Here is a 21,086-nt window from a genome sequence, read left to right on the forward strand (position 1 = left end):
TACAACCAAGACCTTAACATATGTGGTAAAATTCTGAGCTATGCCCATAGACTTCAATAGAGCAGTCGCTGCCTTTGCTCTGCATAAAGGGGAATTATGAGCCCCCCCTCGTGCGATCTGGGTTCCCGGAAGTGGCTCCTGATGAAATATCTTACTCCGCCTTAACAATCTTTGGAAGTATCTTGCTCCGCCTTAACAATCTTTGACGGAACTACGCACCCTTCAGGAGCCGGAAGTACGTGTGCCCTCATCAGCCTATGCGCCGGGTTACGCCATTTTGAAATTCTTAGGCAGCTTTAAAGGGTTGCAGTTGCAACATATTTGAATGGACAGAATTATTTAACAACATTGCAGTGTAGTCGTATTTGTTCATATCGTCTGCTATGGCAAACCGAAACCTTAAACAGGTAAATATCCAAAACAGCGCTTCACCAAAACCTCTAAATCAGAAGCGCAGCACCGATTCTCCAATGGACCGAAGGCCAAACATGGAGGAAGGAGCACAACCACCTTCTGTGGTTAGTCCAGGAGCTGAAAATGACGGAGGCGAATCGATGGAGATGACGCTAGATTTGAAAAGCTTTCGCAGGCCTGGAGAAAAAACATTCACACAAAGATGTCGATTGTTTGTCGGTAACCTACCAACCGACATAACTGAAGAGGACTTCAAAAAACTATTTTCCAAATATGGCGAGGCAAACGAAGTATTCATCAATCGAGACCGAGGTTTTGGCTTTATTCGGCTGGTAAGGATAACGTCAACGTTACCTTGATTGTCTTAGTAAGTTAGCAACTATGTTTCTGACCACATCCAACGTTAGTAGAGTTATTGTATAAGTTATTGCTAGGAGTAACCAGGACTTGTGTCGCCAAAGCACGTACATTTAATATTGCCTATACATGTTATTACACATTCGTCCATTTAAATAAACGAAATACCTAGGTTCTAAACACATTGAGCTATGATGCTTTCTGCACCTCCAGCATCAGCTGTCAGACCAATGTTTCCCAAACTTTTTCTGGGGACCCACTTTTTAAAAATGACAGACCATCGCGACACAATTCACTTGATCTAACATGCAACCACCAATATTACCCAAAACGTCGATGTTTTAGCCACAGGTTCTCAAACTTTTCTATAACCATTCTACAGTGCCATTTGGTTGGATAGATATCTAATAGCGCCTACTAGGTCTGGCCTAGGCTACTAACATTAGGGTTTGGTGATGCACTGACTCCAGTTTCCCCTCAATTCTGCAATCTCAATTACACTCATGAAACAATGTTAAATATTTTCAAAGCTGTTAAATTCTCACTTAGTTTTGTACACACACACAACCTCAGGTTGTCCTCATCCTGCTTTGAACATGGTTGTGTTGCATTTTGAGCACCATGGGAAGTTGGAAATGACTAGCCTACCTAAAAGATCAATTTTAATGTACATCCGAGAGTTTAGGGATATTCTGGCATGCTGTGGGTCGCAACCCAGTCTTTGGGAACCAATGGCCTAGAGCCCATTGTTTACCCAGCAGCCATCTGGTTGCTAGTAGTGTATTACTTACAAAAGGAGCATTTCATAATTTTCCATCGCATAGCATTGACAGCTGATATGTTGTTGACCTACTCTGAAATAAAGGTTTATTTTAACCAACTTACTTTCATCTGTTCCAGGAAACAAGAACTCTTGCAGAAATCGCCAAGGCAGAGTTGGACGGTACTGTGTTGAAAAATCGGCCCATTCGCATCCGCTTTGCAACACATGGTGCTGCTTTGACAATCCGCAACCTCTCTCCTGTGGTGTCCAATGAGTTACTGGAGCAGGCCTTCAGTCAGTTTGGTCCAGTAGAGAGGGCCATTGTGCAGGTAGATGATCGTGGCCGACCAACAGGAAAAGGCTTTGTTGAGTTTGCCAACAAACCTGCTGCAAGGAAAGCGTTGGACCGCTGCAATGATGGAGCACTGCTTCTTACCACGTAAGAGATAAAGTTGACAACTGTGCTGATAGATGTGTCATTCCGTGTCAAATCAGATAAGGTTGTTGCTGCACCGTCTCAGATTTTGTTCAAATCTTGTCTATATCATCAATGAATCCTAAAACCATGGCCTGTGAAATATTTCTGTTCAAATCTTCTGTCTTCATATTAGGGATGCACGATATATCGGCGGCCGATATATTATTAGCCGATAAGTGAAAAAATTAAAATATTATTATCTGGCCGATAATTTGCGCCGATATTTTTTAAAGTCCTAATTTAGCCCTACGTAAGGTCCGTCCTGCTACACTGAGCTACTTGAGCTTGGTTGGCTATACTTTTTCCTCAATATAATGTTAGCGGTGTGAATGTATTTCACCACTCTAACAAAATCTGTGGATATGTGTTCATTTGGGAATCTGTGCATCTCAAAATCCTCTCGTGAATGATCCGCCATTTAATCTTAACAGAGCGGAGCTCAGCCCTATCTAGAGCCGTCTTGTGCTGGTGTGTTTGCACTTTACCGCGCTGGTCGGGGAAACAAATAAACAAACTCGTTAGTGGGACGAGTACATAAGTAGGCCTAGTTCTAAGTTGTGTTTTAGTATTATATTTGCATTACTTTAGCTTGGGTTTTGTATTATTACCTAGAAATATGCTAACCATTCGTGCTTCAGTTCCAGACAGGTCATCATAATAAGTTATTAAAACCTTCGGGGCTAACGCCTTTAATTTCTGCTGCAGCAGGTTGTGCGCAACAGAGTAGACATAAGATACAGTGAGGAGTTGAAGCTTTATTCAGTTACCCGCAGTTGAAACTAAACCTAAGTTTCCCTCACAAACTCTGATTTGGTCGCTATACTGTAGCTTATTCCAAGCTGAGCCGTTTATGAGTGTTTAGTCCTAAATGAAAACGATTCAAACTCTCTAGCCACTCACTCGCAATTCACTGACGTCAGGTTCACTTAAAGGAGCCACACATACTGTAGGGCTAGGCTACTGTTATGTTGTTGACTGCCGTACTATTTAGGACTATTATGAATTCTGTCCATCATTTGGTGGTAGGTAAAATTACTGCAATAAAATTATGCTTATTAAATGCTTTCCCCAAATCACTTTTCACATTTTTTTTTCAAGAGTAATATTATCGGTTATCGTATCGGTATCGGCCACAACAAACCAATAAATATCGGTTATCGTTATCGGCCCTAAAATTCCATATCGGTGCATATCTTTTTCAGACCTTGAAATTCTTTCATTTTTACAGCTTCAAAAACATGTGCCATGTTTAGGCATTAATATCTTTCCCTAGCCTCCTCCAAATGTTCTAAGGTGGAAGACCAACTCATAAAAAGCATGTGTAAACAATTTAAAGTCTGTACTAAATGTCTCCTGACTTTCAAAAGGGCCCTAGATTTTGGAAAAATATGCATGAAGTGTGATATTGAGGGTATTAAGAAAGTTTTTTTTATTTTTTTATTTAGTATCAGTCACTATTTCCTCTTCAAATACATCAGTTTATTAATGCTTTCCAACAATCTCCACATCAAATGACCATGACAATAATAAGGATAAAACAAGGCATGTTTGTATTTTTGTGTCATTTTCAACTCAAATGGTATGTGGGGTAGCTAGTAGGACCATAAAATTCTATGTGGAAATATCTAAATATATGGATGTTTATGGTTATGGGATTTGGTTTGGTTTCCAAAGCGACACAAAAACATCATATTTAAAATTTTAACAGGGAACAGATTAGAATGTTGGTCAAACTATAATAAGGAGAATAGCAATAATAAACAACAATGTCAATTCAATCAATAGCCTAATAAAAAGCAATGAAAATAAGGGAAAAAAGCAATAATAAACAATAATGTCCATTCAATCAATAATATATAAACAATGACATGATAACATTACATTAAGGAGAATATTAATAATAAACAATAATGTCAAATTAATCAACAGCCTAATAGAAATAAAACAATACTATACAAACCATAATGCATAAAAAGCGCTTAAAGAACTAAGTTCATGTTGAACAGGAATGTCTTTAGACCCCTCTTAAACAACCTAAAACTACCACAGGAACGGAGAGCACTGGGCAACTCATTACACCAACATGGAACCACTGAGGAAAAGAGTCTTGAATTAGACCTAGTGTTTTAATGTGTGAAGTACCAATATTATACCAAGTCCCATTCACAGAATAAATGCATGTAGTTTCAGGTGTTTTGGGAACACCAAAATAAACATTTACAATAAACAATAAATTTTAGCGCCCCCTCAGGTGAAATACAGCATAGCAGTTTGCTCCTTTTATAATGGTGTTATGTTCCCAAAGAATGTAGTCATTAAGTAAGTGTAAGCATAAATACTCTTTTGATCCTGTGAGGGAAATTTGGTCTCTGCATTTATCCCAATCCGTAAATTAGTGAAACACACAGCACACAGTGAACACGCAGTGAGGTGAAGCACACACTAACCCGGAACAGTGAGCTGCCTGCTACAGCGGCCCTTGGGGAGCAGTGAGGGGTTAGGTGCCTTGCTCAAGGGCACTTCAGCCGTGGATGTGGGCATGGGAGAGCAGTGCTCAACCACTTCCCCCGCCCACATTTTTCCTACTGGTCGGGGATCGAACCGGCAACCCTTCGGTTACAAGCCCTAACCAGTAGGCCACGGCTGCCCCCTATCTTGCTGTGTCATTGGATTAACCATCCCCTGATTTTGTTTTGATTAAGAATAATTGTTGCAATCTTATATAAAGAGCTTTTGTAGGTCTCCACATAAGCTCCTGGGTCAAAGCCAGACAGTAATCTTTATACTGTAATATCTTTACCGCAATAACTCCAGGTCACCTCGGCCCGTAGTTGTGGAGTTGACGGAACAATTTGATGAAGAAGATGGCCTTCCTGAGAAGCTGTTGCAGAAGTCAGCCCAGTTTCACAAGTAGGTTCTCAAGCTTCGCTCATCCCTATTCCCTTTTCATATGCTTTATGGAAAGAGTTGACATGAATGAATTAGGGTTGGGCGATAAGGACCAAAAATTCATATTCGTATTTTGGGCTGAATGGCAATATACTGGTGTTTACGAAATTGGTTAAGTTGGTGATTGTGCATGATGCAAAACACACCAGAGAGGTAGCTGACCCTGCAGGTGACATGACTCAGAGTTCTACTGGAAGTCTGAGGTGTGAAGAGAAAAGGTAACTGCACAGTCCCTCGTGGTGCTCCTATGCTATGTGTGTCTGACTTTGCAGTTGCAGTGGTGGAAAAGGAAAAAGTGTTTGATACAGGAAGGTCTTAAGATGAGCTTTGAAGAAAGGAAAGGTGGGGCAGTCAAGGAGGGGTTGAGGGAAGGAATTCCTGAGCTTAGGGGCCATAGTGCTGAAGGACTGACCACCCTGGGTAGAGAGTCTGGTGCGGGATTTTAAAACTCCTTTGCTTTGACTGTTTTCTGTCTGATGCAAACAACAACCTAACCTTACTTGGTCCTTCACCTTGCAGGGAGAGAGAGCAGACTCCGCGTTTTGCTCAGCCCGGCACCTTTGAGTTTGAGTACTCGTCACGCTGGAAGGCCCTGGACGAGATGGAAAAGCAGCAACGGGACCAGGTGGACAGGAACATCCGTGAGGCTCGGGAGAAACTGGAGACAGAGATGGAGGCAGCCAAGCATGAGCATCAGCTTATGATGATGAGGCAGGGTAGGTCTACAAAAGCAGCGGCCCTTGTTGACTGTACAAAGTGCACTCAAGTGCACAGACGAGATGCTTTAAATCAGGGATGGGCAACTGCACCTCACTCAGTGTGGCCCACGGATCAATTTTGAAATGTCAATAAAATGTTCGTTTTACATAGTTTTTGCCACATCTGAACTGGATCCTTATTGTAATGATACGATCCACCGATAGGGACGCTTCCTATATAAAAAATCCTACAGCCAGCGAGGAAGAGATACAGAGAGTGATTTATAAAAAAAACCTCAGAATCGTACATTTCAGACAATGTGGGAAAGAGCTGACACTTATGTGTTTAGAAGGCTATGTTTAGAAACGAAATCAGCCGTGAAAGATTTCAACTTAAGTCACCACTACAACACCATGCACCATGAGAAGCAGGAAGAATGAACCACTTTTTAATTAAACGTAGGCTAATTTACAAAGACATAGTACCACACTGAAAGCTAATATTTTGTCACTACACAATCTGTCAAACACAATTGCATTTTCAGCTCTGAACAAAACCGTTCACATTCAAACGAGCATTTTGTTTCATACGTCCTTTCTGGCTGACCGGGACATATAAAGCACGCAGGAATGGGGGACGAGAGACTAAAACGTTCAAAGCAATTATGCCGGAATTGTTTCAAGGCAAACATTTGTAGCATTCGAGTTACGCTCGCATAGCGCACCATTTCAAAAGTATGTGTTTTCTGTCGGCTAAGTGTCCAGCTACTGTAGGCCTATAAATGAACAGAATATCAAACCGTTTTCACATAGGTATCCCTTACATGTTTGTACAATGTTGCATATTCCAACATAAGGAAGCAGTTGCGAAACTTCTAACTCCCTGTCTTAAACCAACGTGATAGCAGCTTCAAACAAGCGGCAGCAGCCATCGTTGATGTTTTTTTTTAAAAACCCCGGCTTCTTCAACAGGGTCCTCTATCGTCATTGTGTAAAGCCCGCCTCAAGGGTTCTGATTGGTGCCTAGATCTAGGAAAATTGGAAATGGGCTAGAATGGGTTCTTGGCCAGACGGACTTTCAGAGCGAATCTCGAATTTGCCGGAAATATGTCTGGGTTTTTCCCAGGCTAGAAATTTCAGGGAATATGATCTCAAAAGTCAGGGGTTTTGATCATATTTGGGTCATGTCATGGAATATCAGGGACTTTTGTTTGTTGCATGTCTAAATCTATCAATCGTCAAAAGCAATATTTTCCATGCAGGGTGTATGAGGGCTATGATGAGGTATGTGATCATAATTATGCACTGTGTTTATTTAACTTAAAAAGTGAAATAAAGGTATTTTTTTCTGTTCATTACAGATTGTGGAAATGCAGGTTTTTAGTGAAGGAAAAGTCAGGGAATTTGACATGTGGCTTGTTGTGGGCACTCCGAAACTTACATAGAGGAAAAATCTGTCTAAAAAGTTTTTATGTTCACCTTGCACCTGCTTGTGTACTCCATGTGAATGCAACATCTATCTATTTCTCTCTGTCTGTGTGACTTTTGACCTACAGATCTCATGAGACGACAGGAAGAACTCAGACGTTTGGAGGAGCTGAGGAACCAGGAACTTCAGAAGCGCAAGCAAATTGAGATGAGGTACAGCTCCACACGCACAATGGACAAATGACACAAACATTTAGAGTTCGAAACAAATGGCGCTGGGTGTGGGGAGGGGGACTGTATTGTTCCGACATCCCTTTATTCTGAAGTCAATAGTTTGGTCCAACAGCCTGTTATTCTGAAAAAAACAGAGCCCATATTGCACCAACGTCCTGTTGATTCGATCATACAGGAGGCCTATAAGCTAGTCTCTTCCATCTGCGGCCATCTCATTTCAGCCATTTCGGCTATAGCCAATGATTTGGTTCTTTGTAGGCTATAGTTTGACTGACGTTATGCCCACATAAGTGCTTGTTGCTTTTATTTGTCATTGCAAATTTGGTGAACATTGTGGCACATGGCCAAGTTCATTGTCAGCACTCATTTATAATTTCTCATACAGAAAAATTCCTGATCTTGTTAAACAACACAAAAACTTCTTATCAAACAATTGTCCTCCAGAGCTCAATGCTCCATCAGTCAGTGTCGACAAAGTTAATCAGACAGTTCAAACAAAACTTTAGTTCCAAATGAAAACGAGATCTTCCTTCAAAAAATGTCAGGCTACCTGAGTAGAGAATGGGTGCAGGAAAAGTTGAGGACAGAAGAATTTAAAATAAAGTTCTCTGTGTTTTCTGTAATATATGTGACCCTGCAAGGCGAAACCAGTCGTTTTGGTCAAATTTAGAAAATTAAGTTAATGTGCTCACATGAACGGCCATTGACTAAACTTTCCAACGATATGTATATATCGAGGGTATTGCAAAAAGTATCGCTAAGATAATCGCATCCAAAGTTGGCATGGTTCTCTTGTCACAATACGCCAGAAGAGGAGAAAATCACCTTTTTAAGTAAATTGTCACGTGCGATAGTGTGAGGACACAGCTATTACTAGCCTTACGGTAGCGTGACTTTGAAGCGGATGACTGACTATGTCCAGTTTTATCAACCGAGTGTCTTTTTCTGCCCCCTAGTTAATACCTGGGACGGTCATAAGGTGTCACTATAGAATATAATTAATGTATTTCGGGGGAAGTAAGGGGAGAATAAGTTCTATGTACACAGATTGTGTAGGCTATAGGCACACTTTTAAAATGTGCTACTGCTACGTCAATGGAAAACTTCTCCTGGTCCGTAAAATGACGCCAGGATATTTCTAAAAGTTTGTGCTTTTGACCGTTCTTGCCCTGAAAGGCAAGTCTTTCACATTCATATTCGGTTACATCTGCCAAGAACGATAGAGAGCTTACACATTGAGTAACGAGTAGCCTAATGAGTAGGCTACATTTTAGCTCTAGCGTAAAACCTTTTAACAGATAAACAGCTGTTTCGCCATGTGTGGGTTACTTACAAAGTATGGAAGTGATTTAATACAAATATTAGGCTAATGAGTGGTCATGTGGTAGCTTGATCAAATATGCTGAACTCATAAGCTGCTTAGCTTCCACCCATAAAACAAAATATCCTATTAGAGCACCTACTTGTTTTACCATACTTTTAATGCAAATTTTAATCTGCAATGGAAATATCTTTATTTTAAGCTTTTTACTCACGACTGTGCCTTTGCTGTTGGCAGGCATGTCATAATGAGAACAATTTAAATTTCTCAACCAAACTTTTAAAATCCTTTTTGTAAATGCAACCATGAAATTTGAAACATGTACTTAAAGCGCAAAAATATATTGCAATATACAATGTCAGGGGCAGTTGTTGCCATGTCCAGGCGCGCCTGCAGGTGTACGGCACACACTGTGTGGCCTACCATCAGGCTACTCAACGAGAGAGCATTTCCCTTGTGTGTGTTCACACCTATGATTCACACCAAGTTGGCCGACCATAACTTCCCAGCTCTGCACATTATCCCATTAACTGCATGACAGCAGGCTATTTATAGTTTTCTGTAAAATCAAACTTAATGCAGAACTATATGCACACACAGCTTTTGTTTGAGCAGGACAGAGAATAACAACTCACGCACGCAGCAATTACAGTAGTTGTATGTTAGGCTTGTTACTTTCTTTTAATCTATGGTTGCTGGTTCTGTAGATGGCTGTGCCATAGCATTTATTCCTGCAGGCACCCCTGGCTATTTCTAGAATGTCTTGCGCGCCCAAAGACAGTATGCGTGCCTTTTTGAAATTTATATTGTGAGAGCGACAGCTTGAACAACCCATCAACAAGCTGCAAACAGGGTTGATGCGGCCAGAAGTGACACATGGATTTTTCCACTGATCTAAAGATTTGTCACGCAGACGCGACTACCAGAGACAATTGATTAAGCACAAACTCTTATTTGCCGCGAGGTAACGTCACCAAAGCAAAGAGAGAGTTGTTTGTACATACTTTCACAACATTTTGTGTTGGCATGCAAAAATTAAGTCCAAAATGGAAAAATATTATCACTCACACCGAGATTCGAACCATAGATCCCAGAGCCATATCCTGATAATCTCTCCGCTACACTACGCCTCATTCTGAACATATTGAAACTGCTGAAAAGTTGAATGACTATAAGCTTTGGTTGCTAGGTAACGGTAAACAAACTGAAAGATCATAATTCTTGATTTCGCTTACAAACTGACTGTGTTATGCATTCACTGAACAAAGTTTATGGAAATTAAACACCACTTTTCCATCAGTAAGCTTGTTGTAAAAATCATAACTTGTTAGGATAACTTAGGACCTAGGTAGGCCATCCCCTACCGTTTCTCAAAATGGTCTGCCATGTTGGATAGCACGCATTTCCTGTTTTTAGGTTTGGGTTAAAAAAAAATGCCTCCATTCCACTAAAAACACCCGGGTGCAATTAATCACTCCGTTACTTTTACTTTTTGGTTATTATATAGTCTGCGATTCACTTTAATCATTTACAAAATTGCTATAATGCAATTTACCTTTGTTATCTACCAGTGATACATTTTGCCTCTTTTTTAAATGAATCACCAAGTTCAAGTTCCCCTTGGGGATCAATAAAGTATCTATCTATCTATCTATCTATCTATCTATCTATCTATCTATATATTGTCACATACTCATAAAAGGAATTATAAGTAATGAAATGATTTTGCTCGAGCCAGTTTGAAGCCAACTTTGAAGAATAATTTAAAAGTAGTAATTATTGTGTGTGTGTGTGTGGGGGGGAGTAATGGGGGGTGTGAGAGGGGGATGATGAAATGGTGTGTGTGTGTAGAAGGGGTGTTGGTGTGTGTGTGTTTGGGGGGGGGGGGGGGGGGTGGTAATGGGTAATATTTAATGTAACATGATTTCCAAGAGGCTTATACACTGGCTCATTTCTAACTTCACTAGACTATTAATGCATTTATTTATGTTGGAATGTGAAGAAATGAATGACCTCGGCAGTAGCCTACGCACAAATTCGTCTTTTACTAAAAGGACACTCAGAGAGACCTCTACTCCAAGTTTTTCTTTCGCTATAGTTGAGGAAAAAAATAGGCTAGGCTATATGGAAAATACTTTGAACTTCCCTTTGAGTTGGGTCTGCTCCACCTTTCAACCAAGTTTTGCGAAAATTGTACCCATGGTTTTTGCGATATTGTTGACAGACCTACCACAACGTAGCCATACAGTAGTACCATACAGTAGCCCATGGCACAGTAATGGGAAGCTCTTGAAAGCGCATGCCACTAACGTTCATAAAAACAATATATTTATGGAATGAAAATAGACAGATACCTCTGATTAGTATGTAAGGGATAATGTATAGAACTCCCGTCCTTATTGGGAAAATAAGTGCCAGTGGAGGGGTCTTGCTTCGCCCTCAAGGGACTTATTTTCCCAATAATGACCGGCGTTCTATACATTATCCTGCTTATTATACGGCTACTTGCCAAAATGAAAAAATAAACTCCACGATATGTCTCTTTACATTTATTTGTTATCGCTTTGTTGTGCCTTTTGCTGAGTAATGAATCAAAATCTGTTGCCATTGACAGCGGTCATTATTTAGCTCAGTGTTTCCCAAATTTTTTTTTTGGGGACCCACTTTTTAAAAATGGCCGACCATCGTGACCCATTTCACTTCAGATCTAACATGCAACCACAAATATTATTTTAGGCCACAGGTTTCTATGCCCCCCCAAACATTCTACAGTGCCATATCTAGATACGTAATGGCGCCTACTACGTCTGGCCTATTACCACTACTATTACAGGGATTGGAGATGCACTGACTCCTCAGTTTCCCACAATTCTGCAATCTTAATTACACATGAAACAATGTTAAATATTTTCAAAGCTGTAAAATTCTCGCTCAGTTTTCTACAAACACACAACCTTTGAACACAGTTACTTGACAGTATCGACATAAGAGTGACATGACACACATGACACGGTCATGATACATGAACCCTAACCCTATAACCTAATCTTAACCTTTAACCCTAATCCTATACCTAACCCTAACCCTATGATGCAAATTGAATAGCCATGTCCAGTATATCGATGTCTGCTTTAGTTGACAGCATGGTAACTAGATTTTAATCGGTCAAGTTGAAGAGCTGGTGTCCGTTAATGTTTGTGCAAAAAGGCTGATTCGTGTCCCTTGCATTTTGCTACTGCGAGGTCCCTCTTCGATGCGTTTGCTCCCCCAGTTTCAGAGCTATTCTAAATGCAAAATTGCACATAGGGTCGTGACTTGTAGTTAACAAACTAGATCCTAATAGAATAGCTTTCCTGGCTAAATGCTTTAAGTTAGGCCTATTACACAACATAAATTGTGCTGGCGACCCAAATAAAATCTCCTGCGACCCAGTCTTTGGGAGCCAATGATTTAGAGGTCCTTAGATTAAAATAATGACCGGTAGAACTTTGGGAAATCCCATTCAAGTCAATGGAGCTTATTAATTTATTATGTAATTACAAACCAACATTCAATTTGGAAGTAGCTCTTCCAAACAACTCTGTTGTGTCCAATTCACCCCATTTGAAGTAGGCTATAAATAAGCTATCTGGATCTAACATGGAGCATTTAGGAAGTGAGAATGTTTAGATTAATGTAACCAAACACACAAGCAAAATGCTATTTAATGATTTAACAACAGTCTGTTTTATCAGTGTGCTGAGAGTATTTGCTGCATCTGTCATCAGATTTGAGTTCATCTAAGTAGCATAATTAGTGCTGAGCAAAGGGTGCATCTGTGCAAGTGAGGGAGGTAAAACACTGTCCTAACTTGCTACAAACAAATGCGGAATCCATGGCACAGTTTGCTTCCTTCTGAGACATCGAAATAAAAGCACCAACACAGAAACAACAGACAACACACAGGATGTGTGACATATGGCCGCAATAGCAGACATGGCTTTGTTAACAAAAGTACAGCCCAGCTTGAATTGCAATAAGCACAGAGGGAGTGTGACTTCATTCTCTGCTCATCATGTCAGTACTCCACTATCTTTACACAGGAAATGTTGATTTCTGCTATATTAATATTTAAAAAGATTGAATGTAGCCCATTTCAAGTATGTGTATTTGTGCGTGTGTTTGTGTAAACAGACATGAGGAGGAGAGACGCAGACGAGAGGAGGAGATGATGCGCCACCGTGACCAGGACGACATGCGACGACAGCCAGATGGTTTCAAGCCCAATTTCATGGACAACGTGAGTAATATCATTGCAAGCCCTTAGGCCTGCTCTCCTGGTTGGTTTGTCATCTCTTCAAAGAGCAAGCACCAGTAAATAGTTGTGAAACGGACTCTCGTATACTCTATATAGGCGGTTATAGATGGTGTTATCCTTTTTAAAAAATTGTAAAATTTTAGATGCATGTCTACAGGTGCAGACCTAGCAGACTTGAAAGCACTGCCTATGATGGCGATTGACGGTTGAGTTGCCTTGTGTTGCCTTTCACCTGGTGAACAAAAGTTTCACTATGCACACTGCAAAGACTACCCACCGTCAACTAAAATGTAGGCTACATTCTGCTGCTGGTGCGAGATACGGATATATCTGCGCAACGTAAACAAAGCATTGCTAGCTTACCATTTTCACGCTAGGCTACTCTCGTCCACCAAGACCGTGCATAACCAAATGTATGTTTGATAATAAGTGGCAAATTACACTGGTATTGTCAGTCCTGAGTCTTTTGAGATAAAAATATGTAACTACTCATTATATCCACTCATCTAGAGGCAAAACACTAATTATGAGGATTTTATCTCCTCACCTGGATATCTGATGATTACACTGTGCTTCTAAACAACAAGTAGGCAAGCCAACTCTTTCCCGTTGGTTCTGGCGCTAATTCAACATGTTCAGTCCGATGCAAACAAGCCGATGTGGTTGTTGCCGGTCCTGCATAAACCGCACCAATTGGAGCTACAGACGGTCATCCACTGTGTTATCAGGCGTCCTGATTCGCTGGAAGATCTGTCAATGCAAGGTCATAAGTCATAACACTTTTTCACTGTTACTTTTTCATTGCATCCATTGCTTTTCAGGCACTATGCCATATTTTGGTACTAAGAGTGTCTTGTTTCAGCCTGTACAAGTAACACATCATTTGATTTTGAATTTGAAAACTGGAAAGACCAGTTTTGTTTTCTACTTGTTCCACTAAATCTTAATCTGAGTGTTATAGCTTTGTCATTTGAGTCTGTAGTTTGATTTGCCTGTTACAATAAATATTTTTATGGGACATTGTTCCTATATTGCTATTTTTTGTAGCTGTAACTGCATGAAAGTTCAAATAAGGCCCCTCTCCTGCAACTGTTGCTTTTGCTCACAGCACCGAAAACTGGATGGAATGGTGAAGCTTCAGTTTAACTTTCAACTTTTTGTTGTATTGCTATGTTGTTCGTTAGAAGTATGTGATTCTAACAAAATGGATCATCTTTGTTTACAACTTTGGCCTTATAGGTCTGCAGATAGTTAATAAACTAAGCATTGTGGCTTATTTATGGTGTCTTTGTTGGTGTAAGGTGGCATTTGAAGAATTTAAGTAATTTATTTTGACATCACATGAATATATACATAAGGTGTTATTGAGGCTATGAAGTAATCAGAATATCACACATGCTTTTTTGTTCTGTGTGTCATAGCAACAGTTTGATATCAGTGAAATTACTTAGTATGCTCCCAAACAGACTGCAGGCTAATTAATAGCCCAGGAAACAAGTATTGCTCAACAAAATATGACATAAAAGTGACACAATTTCTGTCTGCCGGGGTATCATGGAGCTATTTGTGTACATTAAAAAATGTAAGCGGCAAAGGCATTGTTGCATACTCTAGATATTTATTCAGAGTTGTACTTGAGTTTGAGTTCTATTGTGTGTTGCCGTGGTTATACTGTTTACTTTCATTTCACAAGTAACATTAAGTTGTTATCAGCTAGTTGGCATTCTATTCGACAATTCTTCGCTGCCACTGGACAATGAAAGCCTACAGCTCCACAACATCTGTTAACAGCAGTTTGTTTTTGTTGAGCGACACTTGTCGTCTAGGCTAAATTGGCCTTACCAGTCACACATCAAGTGAACACTAAACCAGCTCAAATGGAGTAATTTCAGGGTTGTGGGGCTGCAACAATTATTTGTTTAATTGTCAGCCATTAATAGAAATATATATAAATTAATCACAAACTGTTTTCCGTTCCGATTCTTAACTTGAATATTGTCTTATTTAGTTATTCCTTTGTAAACTGAATATCTTTGATGTGTGGACAAAACAAGGCAACTCAGGCTTTTTTAGAAAAAACAACAAATCGATTCATTGAGAAAATAAACAGGGGCCGGTTACCCAAAACGTTCTTATCGCTAAGTAGTTCTTAACCCATTCCTTAACCTCTCTCTTAACGTTATGGCCCGATTCCCGACACGTTCGTACGCTAAGTATATCTTTTGTAAGTGACACGTTCGTAAGGTTGGTCTGGACCATTCGTAAGCGCTTTCTTAGCGTTGTTTGAGCTCAAGACGCTAGTCTCCGTCACTGTGCAGCAGTCTTTAGAAATCAGCGCAGTGCAGTACAAGTCAAACTATAGTACAGTATGTTGACAATGGCTCAACGATGATTTTATGTTATGGAGCTTTTAAGACTAATAATAAAATATGTTCGCAATGGATACAGGCCTATTTATGAAGTTTACTTTATTTGGTATCAGAACTAATATGGAGGTAATTAGCCTAGGCTATTTCGTAATGTCATTAAAGTGTTCAAATTGGCAATCACTTTTGATAATTAAAAGCTAGCAAAGAATTTGCCTCTAAATGGCTAAGATCTTTAAATGGGTAAGTATGGTGGTGTCCAGTAAGCGACCAACTATGGCAGCGATCCAATGTGTCCATGTATTGAATCAAAGACGGTGCTGGCCGCGGAGCCGTTTAGTCCATGTCGCTCCATAGCTCGTTTTTGGGGAACACACTTAGGAACATAAACAACTTTGGTAAGATTTGATTCTTCTTAGCGCGCTAAGAGTGAGCGTTATCGGGGAACCGGCCCCAGATTAATTGACTCAATCATTGAAAATGATGAAGTTGTATTATTATTATTATTATTATTATTATTATTATAACAACAATAATGATAACAATATCATCATTATTATTTATTTTTGGTAGTTATATAGAAAATCATTTTATTGGCAAAAGACGATAGGGTGTGAAATTTTAGTTTTACGGATCTGCCAACCTGTATGCATTTTGTGTACACATTTACGCATCAAAGTAGCTGGTTAGTTAAAAAGTATGCAAAAACGAGCAGACATCCCATTTCTCTGGAAAGCCCTCTGCCATTCCCTAAAGCCTGTGAATTATAATCTCCCTCAAATAAATTTCAAGAGAAGGTAGTGAAAGTGGAGGTATATTATTTCTGTATAACAGAACATTGCTATGTATAATAGGCCGCTGACAATGACAACAAGTTTTGGGCTTCTAATTTCATATCACTCCGCAAGTATGATCATGATTTTTACAGAAACTTCGCTTAACAGAAATACCCAACAGCGCTATCGAGCTAGCTGGATGCTGCCTTCTCCGTGCAGACAGAACAGCTGTTGACACAACTGCGATTTGACACAATGATCATGTTGAAAGGAAACTATGAAAATGTGGCTGTTCTAAGCAAAATTCTTGAGAATCTAATATCTGAGAGTACCTGATAGCTTCACAGCAACAGCACACTACACGGCACCCAGGCTACAGGTAATAGATAGATAGATAGATAGATAGATAGATAGATAGATAGATAGATAGATAGATACTTTATTGATCCCCAAGTGGAAATTCAAGGTGATTGTCTTTACATAGATTTGGGAGATATGAGGTCACACCAAACTGACATTAAAATTAAAATGACGAGCCAAAATGGCTAGTGTCGGAAGTTTTACAACCCTGTCCGTCAAAATGAGAGGACAATGGAAAAAGTCTAACGCAACCTCTGGGTTGGCTAATCAAAAATGTAGCATAGTCCTATCTTGAATGTTTGGCTTTGTTTCTTTTTTTTTAGGCTCAAGGTGGTACTCAAAAACTTTCTTCAAGGTTGGCAGGTCTGGTTTTAGACTATACTGTGTATATTAAATGTGTCCACACATCAGAGAGGCTTATGTGTTAGAAGATTCAATATGATGATGCCACTGTTGTATTCATTTTAGGGATGCTCTAATCGATCGGCCGCTAATCATTATCGGCCGATATTTACTCAAAATAGTTTGATGTTGCGATCATCATTTCCGTGAAGTGCACGGAGTTAGTGTTTGATATAAGACAATACTATTCTAGTTAAAATTTGCGCACTCCGCCAGTAACACACACTACACATAGGGTGCTACACGAAACTATATAGCTGTAGTGAACAAAGAAAAAAGTAGCCTCCCATTATACTCCTATACTCCCGTTTACTTCAAAGGTATAACGCTACTGATGACTTTCATTCATGCTGGTTTACACCGAATAGCCTACAAGATAAAGTAGAAAACTTACTGCTGATCACACATTTTATTTGCCTGTTCTTCACATCAAGTAGGCTGCATCTTAATAACAACACTGTAAGTATCTTATAGCCTCAAACAGGTCCTAAAACTGTTATACCGTTACATAGCAATGAACTTTCTTCACTGAATGAGCATTTGGCAGACTCAAAAAAAAAAAAAATAGCATGTTTCAAATGAAAAGCCCCTCACTCCTTACTACTATACATAAAGGCATACGGTCTCTTCAGTCATGAACTAAGGAAACACATTTCAGGCCTACATTTATCAAGAATATGATTTATAGACAGATAAATTGAATTAATTAAATAACCTGTTATGGGGTAATTTACAATAAATATCCTTGATTAGGCTATGCTGAGTTGTCAAAGGGAAATGGGCTGTTTGTTTTAGTATTAGTAAAATTAGATATCACCATTTGGATTTGCAACAGATGGATTCACAAATAAATTACATTTTGCAGGACATGTGATCTACAGGATAAATGCAAATATGATAATGCATGATATTATTAAAACAATATATAGAAAAATAAAACAGACCGAAAATAAAGTAGGCACTAATCTTTACATTTTGTTTCCTGTAAATGCTGTCAGTCATTCTTAATCTTTGCAACTGTTGCATTGGCATGATTAACTGTTGGCTTTAAAAGTAAAAAAAAGTTAGTGTAGAGCCCTGCACTTTCTTATAATGCCCATCCTATGATCGGTGAGCGGTATTGACAGATGCTGATTTCAGTGATTTGGTAATCTGTGATCGGACCCATAAACCCTGATCGGAGCATCCCTAATTCATTTGCCTAATGTTAATTTTTATTTTGTGTCTACATTAAGTCTGTTAAGCACACTATTTTTGTGAACCATATGGTTGCCTGTGTTGGCATTTCCATGATCACATGAGTAGGATTTTGTGGATGCAGAGTTGATGTAGAATGACTGAAGATGAGTTTGTTGGAGATCAGTGATGGGGTAAATTTTATCCTCTCATTGTCGTCTTCAGTATACTGGTGTTAAGATTGTGAAATGTCCTCCTAATATTGAAAGTGTGCCTGTTTGGTGTGTGTATGTGTGTACAGAGTGTTTGTATGTCTATTGCTGGCATATCTTCTTTTCCTCAGGATTTTAATGGAAACATCTTATAACCTGCCCAAATTATGTAGCCGTTGGCTAATTAAGTGAACCATAGAAGAAAAAATTCTTCTTTCAACCGGAATTGAAAGCAGTGCCTATACCTCATTGTAAAGTGCCCTTGGGTACCTTGAAAGGCGCTTTTCTAAATTAAATGTATTTTTATTATTATTATTATTATTATTATTATACCAGAACAATTTGATGGTAGTCAATTTACTTGCATGAATGTTACTACAGGAAATTGGACTTAACAAGACAAGTCAACTCAACAAGTAGTCACACATCTGACCATATGACATATTTGGTCACAGTTTGGAACCCTGATTAATCAAAAAACTACAGTACTAGCCTGATTGTCATGAAACTTGATGGAAAGGTGCATCATGGGCCAAGGAAGAACCTACTACATTTTGGGGTGGCTCCTCAAATAGCTTCACTTTTGTTAATATTATGAGCTACAGTATAACCAAATTTTTCTGCCCTGATAGTAATTTTGTGACACATTCCTCTTTGAATAAACGCAGGATAGAGGCCTTTTCACGCTGAGCCTCACGTTGTGATAACGTTTGCACACTGACTCTAAAACTTTTGCCCATCAAAAATGTTTGATTTTCTGCTTTTGTTTTGCATCAGAAACCTCATTCATGCGTAAGTCAATGAGGTTTCCTACTGCAGCATTTTGAAAGTTGACTCATACAAAATGATAGATGTAAAAGTCTTTGCGGAGAAAAATCCATCTTGATCACTAGACTTTGCCGAAGTCAGTACAAACTTTGAATTTAAACGGTTTCTTTAATGAGTAAAGGATCCTGTTCATGTTGCACAGAACTTTTAATGACATTTTGAGTTGGTTAGGAGGCAAAAAGACACGTTTAGATGATGCCCCCAGACCTACATTGTAGCTCACTGGGAGCACTGGCCATTAGCTGCAGCTACTCCAGTTCGGTAGCACCGCTTGTGGTCCGGGTTTTTTCTAACAAAAGTATTCGGCGATGTCTAGCAATCAAGATCCATGTTAAAATCGGCCGGATTTCTCCTTTAAGTGCTGAGCCCTGATCAATATTAACGTATAGTTGTAGTATTTCTTTCCTGTTAAATATGATGCATTTCTGTCTCACACACTCACGCGCGCAATCGCTCACTCACACAGACACAAGACAGAGACGGACCATCTATAAAGGCTGTTTTTATATGTGAACCAAGTAATCAAATCGCAGTGTTTTTTTCAGCATATCTGCTTTGCATCTATCTTAGCTGAAATATAAATCTGGAGATGCACATTTGATAACCTGTGATGGCTATGACAATAGTGTGCATGTATTTGCTATAAATATCCTAATCAAAATGCATCAGAGGTCATCTGCATCTTTCTTAGAAGGTTCATTAAGAAGTTTGTAATGTGTTAGACTATGTAGAGTGTCAGACAATTGGATAAAAAAACATACTCATTTTTTGCCTTAAGGCCAGACACTACAGGTGAATAGGGTAATTTTTTTAACAAGCAGATATCACTATGAAACTTCCCCAGTTGATTACTTAAATTAATATGAGAAAAAAATGTATTACAAGTTTTCTGTAATTTAATGTTTACATATGCAAATTAGGCATTATGTAACTAAATATGCGCTAATTTGCATACATTTTAAAACACAAAAACTGAGCATTGGATACAGCCAGGTTCAAAATTATGTTTTCATTGTGTTCAGATATTAGATGGGGGGAAAATTACAGCGGGATTTATGGATATCTACTTTTGTTATCCTGTAAATCAGAATATGCTTTCAATAGCCTTAAAAAATCGTAAATGTTTTTAGGCATAAAATGTCATGTAAGTCAGGCTAGGAATAATATATCAACAAACCCATCTGTAAAAATCTTCTAAATATAGTTAGGCATAAGTTTGGTGTATGTAAGCGCTTCTGAGTGGAAATTTCGTGTTCAGAGTGGGAGAGGAAACTTTTATTTTGAGAAAACAGCCTTGAAAGACAGCCAATGAGATTCCGTTCTCAGCCTAGACTCACCTTTGAACTTTCACGATTGGTTGCTGATATAAAGGAAGTGCGGATATATGGATCACATAGCGTGATACAGGAAAAACAGAGCTTTCCAACAGTACTACACATTAAATGTTTTGGGTCGCAGGAGTGCATGCAAGGTTAGAATGCTAACTTTTGCTGAATTTAGGAGAAATATACAGGCGTGAGTAGACACAATATAATGAAATAAACAGCTAACTGTGTAAATCGGACTTTTTTGTTGAGTAGTGTGATAGAATACATGCTAAGGTAACAAACTAGCTCAAAATCTCAAAAATGACCAGTGCATGAAAAAACGATGTTTTCACCTGCCATGTCTCGCCTTAAATGTGTTAATAGGTTTTTTTAAAAATACTGTCATTCTTTGCATGCAGTAATGTGTTTCTGATATTGATGTATAATTCTATGATTACCTCTTTTCTCCTGCTGTTACCGCGTGGAGAGACCTGCAACCTGCGGGGAAAGTGATTAAGATGTCACCTAAAGCAACTCTTAGCCGTTAGCTGACTGGTTTATGGAATCTTTGTTTGGCCTCCCAAACAGTTTGTCAAAGTCCTTAGAATTTGGTGATGCCAAAATAATGGCAAATGTATTATGCCAAATATGCATTTTCCAAAAGGTTTAGAATTTAAATCAATAATCATATTGAAAATTGCTATATGAACAACTATATGG

At 39.0% G+C, this 21,086-nt stretch overlaps 1 protein-coding gene across 5 annotated transcripts in view; it reads left to right on the forward strand.

Moving 5' to 3' along the window:
• Positions 1-248: 248 nt before the first annotated feature.
• pspc1 (paraspeckle component 1) overlaps positions 249-21,086 on the forward strand; it is a 66,830-nt gene continuing 45,992 nt past the window's right edge. For 2 of the 5 annotated variants that reach the window (XM_042080136.1, XM_042080137.1), the window contains exons 1-6: positions 249-746; positions 1,672-1,973; positions 4,827-4,922; positions 5,481-5,677; positions 7,216-7,300; positions 12,816-12,921. In XM_042080136.1, the coding sequence (XP_041936070.1) occupies positions 384-746; positions 1,672-1,973; positions 4,827-4,922; positions 5,481-5,677; positions 7,216-7,300; positions 12,816-12,921 (1,149 nt within the window). In that variant the 5' untranslated portion in view covers positions 249-383. Of the gene's footprint in view, positions 747-1,671; positions 1,974-4,826; positions 4,923-5,480; positions 5,678-7,215; positions 7,301-12,815; positions 12,922-13,449; positions 14,216-21,086 lie in introns of those variants that run through there. The other 3 variants (XR_006026717.1, XM_042080140.1, XM_042080139.1) reach the window with 2 other exon arrangements.

The sequence above is a fragment of the Alosa sapidissima genome, chromosome 23 (assembly GCF_018492685.1).
Source record: "Alosa sapidissima isolate fAloSap1 chromosome 23, fAloSap1.pri, whole genome shotgun sequence".
Lineage (NCBI taxonomy): Eukaryota > Metazoa > Chordata > Actinopteri > Clupeiformes > Clupeidae > Alosa > Alosa sapidissima.